The sequence below is a fragment of the Poecilia reticulata genome, chromosome 10, assembly GCF_904066995.2.
Source record: "Poecilia reticulata chromosome 10, P_reticulata-male-v2, whole genome shotgun sequence".
Taxonomy (NCBI): domain Eukaryota; kingdom Metazoa; phylum Chordata; class Actinopteri; order Cyprinodontiformes; family Poeciliidae; genus Poecilia; species Poecilia reticulata.
This window is the reverse complement of record NC_088839.1, coordinates 17,425,173-17,431,336: the sequence shown is the minus strand read 5'-3', so window position 1 is coordinate 17,431,336 and position 6,164 is coordinate 17,425,173. Positions and strand designations below refer to the sequence as shown.

Genomic DNA, 6,164 nt, shown 5'->3' with positions numbered 1-6,164 from the left:
GTGGTATAAAGTGACGCTGCTTTTCTGGTGTAATTTGTCCCTGTGGCCCGAGGTGAGGAAGAATTTTCCTCTTCTCTCCTCTTAGTGTCTCCATCTGTCTTTCTCTGTCTTCCTCTCGCTCTCTCCTGAGAGCGTGGAGCTTTGTGACCTCCTGCCACTGAGAGACAGGGAATCCATGGATTTGGAGAAGAGTCTCCTACGCTCTCTCGGGGAGATAAACTTCTGCTGCATTCACGGGTCTAAAACACGGCAATTTTCTTCACAAAAGCTTCTTTAGTGGCCTCAGAAGCAACCTGCAAGCGTTACACAATCACTGGAGCATTAACGCACATGAGCCCATGCGGATCTACACACCGCACAACTTTTAGCATAGAAACAACAGTCATGCAGAAGTGTGAATTTCTCTTGAACTTTTTGACATTTGTAAATTTTAGTGTACGTTATTTGGGCTATATTTCATTGACCAACCTTAAACGTCAAATAACATTGGAGTGTATCGTTTTGACCTTCTATAAATATTCCAAAAAGTGTGGCTTGTCGCTATATTAATAATTGAAAAAAGTGGAAACGAAGAGACAAGAAAGCCATGAAAAGTCACATTTACGGTTTGGCACAGCATGTGTCAGAGGTTGAGCAGACCAGCCTGAGAGACACTGGAAGTTTGCAAAAATAATTCTTAATTTAACAAAAATGTCAACAAAGCAATCTTTCAAAATGATAAGTTGGACCCAAACTGACCTGACAAACAAGACATGGAGGGAAGCTTAACTAGCGTCTGATCAGACTGCTGCTGATACACAAGACTAAATGACCAACAAACTAACATTCATATTCTGGCCAGAATATCATTAATAAGCAACCTGTAAATAAATCCAATGCTATTGGGTCACAATAAGTTGTCCAAAATATTAGAAAAACTAAAAACCAATAAATGTCCCTCCTCCTTGGAATCAAATAGTACGATCCACTTATGAGGATGTGCCATTTAAGGAGGACTGGAGCAGATGGGACTCTCTTCTTTGCGGCTCTTCAGCAGCAGCTCCAAGGTAACATTCAGCCTCTTGTCTGACGTGTGACAGCAGGAACAGATGTCGCACCTTGTTGGGGTCACAGCGGGTGTTCTGGTCAGATGAGACCAAAGCATTTGGCAGGAAACTAAAGCTGTACAGGCCATTGAAGACACCATGCCCGCAATCAAACAAAGTGGTTGCTGCTTCATACTATGGGATGCTTTTTTTTTTCCACAAAGGACAGGAAAACTAATCAGGGATTATTAGAAGATACATGAGTGGCTTCAAAAGATTTGAGACTGGGCTGCGGGTTCATCTTCAATCCGGTCAAAAGCCCTGAACGTGCATCCAGAGATAAAACAGATTGATTTAAATCACTGCCTAGTCATTCTCCAGAATGGCCCAGTCAAAGTATAGACCTAAATTCAGTTTCGAGTCTTTTTCGAAGACTTGAGACGTTGTGTACAGGCGCTCAAGCATTGAGTCTGACTAAGTAGTAAAGACACATCGCAGTCCTCCAGCTGTTGCTGCAAAATGTGATTTAACTAAGCACCGAGGAACAAATACCCCATTTTTCAGGTTCTTATTTGTAAATATTCTGGAATCCGTCCATGTTTTTCCTCTTGCATTACTTTGAGCTGGTCTATCACGTTAAGTTCTAATAAGATATACTGAGGTTTATGGTTGTAATTTAAAAAAAAAAAAAAAAAAGCTAAACGGTGTGTATGTTTTTGCAATCAACATACCTTCTGGTCGACAAAACGGAAAGATTGCAAAAATACTCCGAGGGATTTGCCAGGAAGCGGGTTTAAATTCAAATGCATCTCTGGCTCCTAAAGTGACTGCACGTCGTTTTCACACACACATATACAGCTTCACACATATACAGCTTATATCCAGGAGATTAATCACAGCCGTAAGCTGTTTCAGCCTGTCATCTCAGTACGTCGTAAGAAGAAGAACGCCTTCTGGAGGTGACTTTATCATCAAACTCCTGCTAAACAAACTAAAGAACAGACACGGAGCTGAAAGCTGTCACGAGCCTCCAATCGCACTCAAGTTCCTCAACAAGAAAGACGGGCCATTAAGAGACGCGGGAATCATTTCTAACTTGCTCCATCTCGGTTTTTACTTCTCCGGCACGACGGCAGGCAAAAATGAATCCCGAGTTCATGACTGTGTGACTTCTGCCATGAATTCTGACCAATGGCGAAACGCCAATATCTCATTTCTGGAGCAGTCAGGGGAGGTGATGGAGTGGCCGAGGACAGGGCCACGGGGAGGGGTGGGCATCCAGATGAAAAGATTTGCTGAGTATTTACCGTCTCCTCAGAGCCGCCATGCGCCCAGTTCAGGATGGATGACGAGCCTGATAGGACAGCAGCTCCTACTGGCTCTCCAGGTGGCTCCGCACAGCCGCGAGGGGCGTGAACCGCTTCACTGCGGGATGAGAGCGGAGGCAGCCTTGACTCGAGATAAATGCGTCAGGAGAGCAGCTTTGTAATTGGATGCTTTTTTTGTGTTTTTTGTTTGCTCCCTCAGAAGAATATTCATCCTCCATATCGTCGCCAAATATTTTATTGTAGTTTGAGAATTATGTCCGCTCAGACCCTCCGAGGTTCAAAACAGAGCTGTGATTCGTGCACTTTGTGACGGTGCGGCGAGAGGTTGGAGAAGGAGTTGAGAAGGTCCTCGCTGCAGCATGCAGAAAGGGGCGGGGACGGACCACTGTCAGCCTCATACCTTATATGGAAATGGGACCATTGCACTCCGGAAGTGAAGGGGGCGCTATTTTCCTAATTTCTAGTATAAATACCTTAAAGAAGCGGGTTTGAGATGCCGATTGAAAGAATTTTGAGAGGGTTCATGTGTTCGGCACACGATCCAAAATGGAAAAGGCGCAAAGTCAGCAAAAGGTATTTTTACCTTCTTTAAAATTTTTATCACATAGTAAATCAATACGCTTTTCTAGATGACGTTGAGCATATAATAAACAGCTGTAGACTATTGAAATGCGTAATTCATAGAAGGTAAGGTTAAATTTAGCATGTAGCATAGCTAATTATTTCCCTGCAGGGCACCATTAGATAAAAATAGAAAAGTAAATAAAATGTATAATTGATAAGTGTATTTTATGCTCAAACTTTGTTTTTTATTTTATTTAACAGATCCACGTTTCTATTTGTAACATTCGTAACGGAGAGAAGATTATTCCGTATTGCACGAATGACGGATATTTCTGTCCTCTTTGCTCATACAAAGCCGATGAGTCGTTCAAGGTACAGAATCACATAACAAGAACTGCTACGGTTCAACATAACGGTATGTAAAGCTACACTTACACTATCATTTATTTATTTACCTTCTTAACAGTTTTGTAGTTGGTTTTTTTTTTCATAAAAAAGACTAGAAAAAGGTTAATCCTTTTTGAAATATGTTTTTGCACGCCAACATTTCTGGAAAGTCTAACACTTTTTATAAACTAAAAGCTGCCATCATAGGTGGGTGTAGTTCCCTCTACTTCATATATTTATAGTAGTAAATAACTGCAAAAAACACTAGTAAGAGTAACAGTATTAGGTGATATATCTACTATTAAGTACGGTTTTACTGATCATAATGTGCAGTGTAATATTACCCATTTATTTCTGCAGACATGAATTAAAATGAAGGTATGTGCACTGATAGTTATTTTAAAAATGGAAATTAAAAATATTAATATAAGTGAGATGTTATTGTTGGACAATTATAGTTCTTTAGAGCTACCAGACTGCTTATTTCCAATCATTCCTCCGTTCAATGTTTACAGTCAATAGTGTGGGTAAGGCTGTTGTCTTGTACATTAATTTGATTGTTAAAGTAATTTAAATTTTCCCTCTTTTCTTGAATGTTCTCTCAAACACCACAGGGATTGCCTAAACAAGGACTGTCCAACAACTGTGGAATGTTTGTAGTGATGGTAACATCCACTTCCTCCCACCATTTTGTTGTATTGTTTGTATAGACATAATCACATTTTTCTCCACAGTATGCTCTCTACTTTGTGATGGAAGCACCATTTGATTTCACGGAGGTAAGGAAACAGATAAGACTGCATGCTTTCTGTTGGAGATGTCATTAAATGCGAACCTGTCATGTCCACAGAATGACATGATGACAATACGAAGATGGTGGACTCTCACTCTCCTGAGAAACTTCCCTGTGAAGTAAGAATAATGGTGCAATATACCACATCATCATACACATAAGTCAGTTTTTTAAAGAAAATCTTCAATTTGTCCTTTTAAAAGGTCCAAAGAAGAACTACAAAAGGAGAGAAAGCGGAAAAAAGTTCATGAGGGGGCAAAATATGAGGTATGGTTTAGTTCAAATTCATCAGTGTGTAGTTTTGAATCATGTAATTTCTATTATGTCCGTTCACAATGCAGTTTTATGCAATGCTTGATTGTTAAAATATGAAACAAAATCAGGATAGGACAGTTAAAAAGGTTGAAACTGTTTTGATGTTGTTTGGACTTGGGCTCATCTTTCACTTTCAAAATATCTATATTTTTTTACAGACTCTGTGTGCTGATGACCACACCTATGCAAAAGCAACTGAGGCACAAATTGAGGTTAATTTTTAAAATGTACACATAACTATTATTTTTGATTTGTATTTAAACCAGAAATGATTTTTTTTTAAACAGGAAAATATATTTTTTGCACATCATTTTTTTATGACAGTAGAGATGGAAAGGGTAAGACACTGAGAGATACAAAGTGTTAATTACTGTTTTATGCTTCTCACCATGCAGGTACAAATGATGCCACCAATTTTGCAGGTAAAGATACATTCATAATCATATGCATCATAGCCATTATTCTGGTGATAGTCTTGCAATGCACCTGTTTTTCTGTAATTTTCAGATGCCTTTGGATGTACTGGAAGCTGTTCTCCAAGAGGTGATACTAGCACAGGGAGATGCAGCTTACCTCACCTTGGCATTAACCTGCAAGCGCTTTAAAGCCATTGTGTCTGACCCAGTGTTCAGGAAGAGGACTCGCTTTGCTTGGCTGGATGGTAAGAACCTTTGACTTTTTTCCACATAAAACATGTTAAATTAGATTTAAACTACATGAAATTTATCATTCATTTACAGGTGAGATCAACTGGGGTAAATTTTCAAAGTCATTCAAGGCAGAAAACCGGATTCCTTTTGCAGTTGTTACGTGTTCTTCCTGTAACCGGCAATATAAAGACTGTGTGGGCTTCACTGGAAATGGAAGACGAGGAGATTACCCTCGTTACTACTGTGATGGCAGACCTGGACACTGCCCTGGATGTCAGTACTGAATGCAAGGAGAATAATAGTTGTTTTCCACAGTCTTTCACACATTTCAGTTGTCACACATTGTTCTTTTTTGGTGACATCTTTGTAAATCTGTTCTGCTGACATTTGGATTTGTTCTGTCATCCTTTAGTTTTTCACAATGTGTTCTTTAAACATTATGTAAATTTTTTAGTGTTCCTTTTGTTGTAGTTCAGTTGATTTATATTGTTTAGTTTTTTGGTAGAACTGTTGTTTCCAGGAAAAGTAACATTGTGGCTCTAATATATTAAAGAGAAAGTAGAACCAATAAAGTAGTTGTAAATATATTGTAACAGCATTGTTTAACAATTGGATAACCTTGTTTTAAAATTTTGAAATACAAGCAAAGATAATACCTTTCAGTATTTCATGTGTAACGTTTCATATACTTTAACAATGACTGGAAGAAATAAAAATTGTCTTTGCAAACCTCAGTCGTTTATGTTTTAGCAATCAGAATCAACAGTTTTTATTTAAATAAAGCAACCAAATACAGAAACATGTTCAGTTAGAAACATACCATAATACAAAGATTAAAGGTATGCTGAGCGACGGTGGAGACCGGGTGGAGGTGATGGAAACTCGGGTGAGGAGCAGTTGTTCACATCAAGCCGGACTTTATGAAGGGTAATTCAAGAAGATGAGGAGACCGGCGCCGATAGGCTGAGACGGAGGCGCATGATGAGCTGATTGGCTGAATTGAAGAGCGTTAGAATGTACACATAAGCCTGATTTATTTATCTGGTGACTTCAAAGAAGCTTTTCATACAGAAACAATGATTAATCCACAGTGGATCATTCT

The 6,164-nt window shown here is 39.1% G+C and overlaps 1 protein-coding gene across 2 annotated transcripts; it reads left to right on the top strand.

Moving 5' to 3' along the window:
- Nucleotides 1–2,570: 2,570 nt before the first annotated feature.
- On the top strand, nt 2,571–5,796 carry LOC145553119 (uncharacterized). Of its 2 annotated transcripts, none has more exons than XM_081611763.1 (9): nt 2,571–2,926; nt 3,179–3,969; nt 4,039–4,083; nt 4,155–4,216; nt 4,301–4,364; nt 4,571–4,624; nt 4,808–4,834; nt 4,920–5,073; nt 5,153–5,796. In XM_081611763.1, exons 2-9 carry the CDS (start codon nt 3,898–3,900, stop codon nt 5,344–5,346), a joined length of 672 nt encoding a protein of 223 aa, XP_081467889.1. In that variant the 5' UTR covers nt 2,571–2,926; nt 3,179–3,897; the 3' UTR covers nt 5,347–5,796. The 2 variants fall into 2 exon arrangements, with proteins under 2 accessions (XP_081467889.1, XP_081467890.1); XM_081611764.1 differs by having other exon boundaries at nt 2,668–3,332; nt 3,919–3,969.
- The last annotated feature ends 368 nt before the right edge of the window (nt 5,797–6,164 follow it).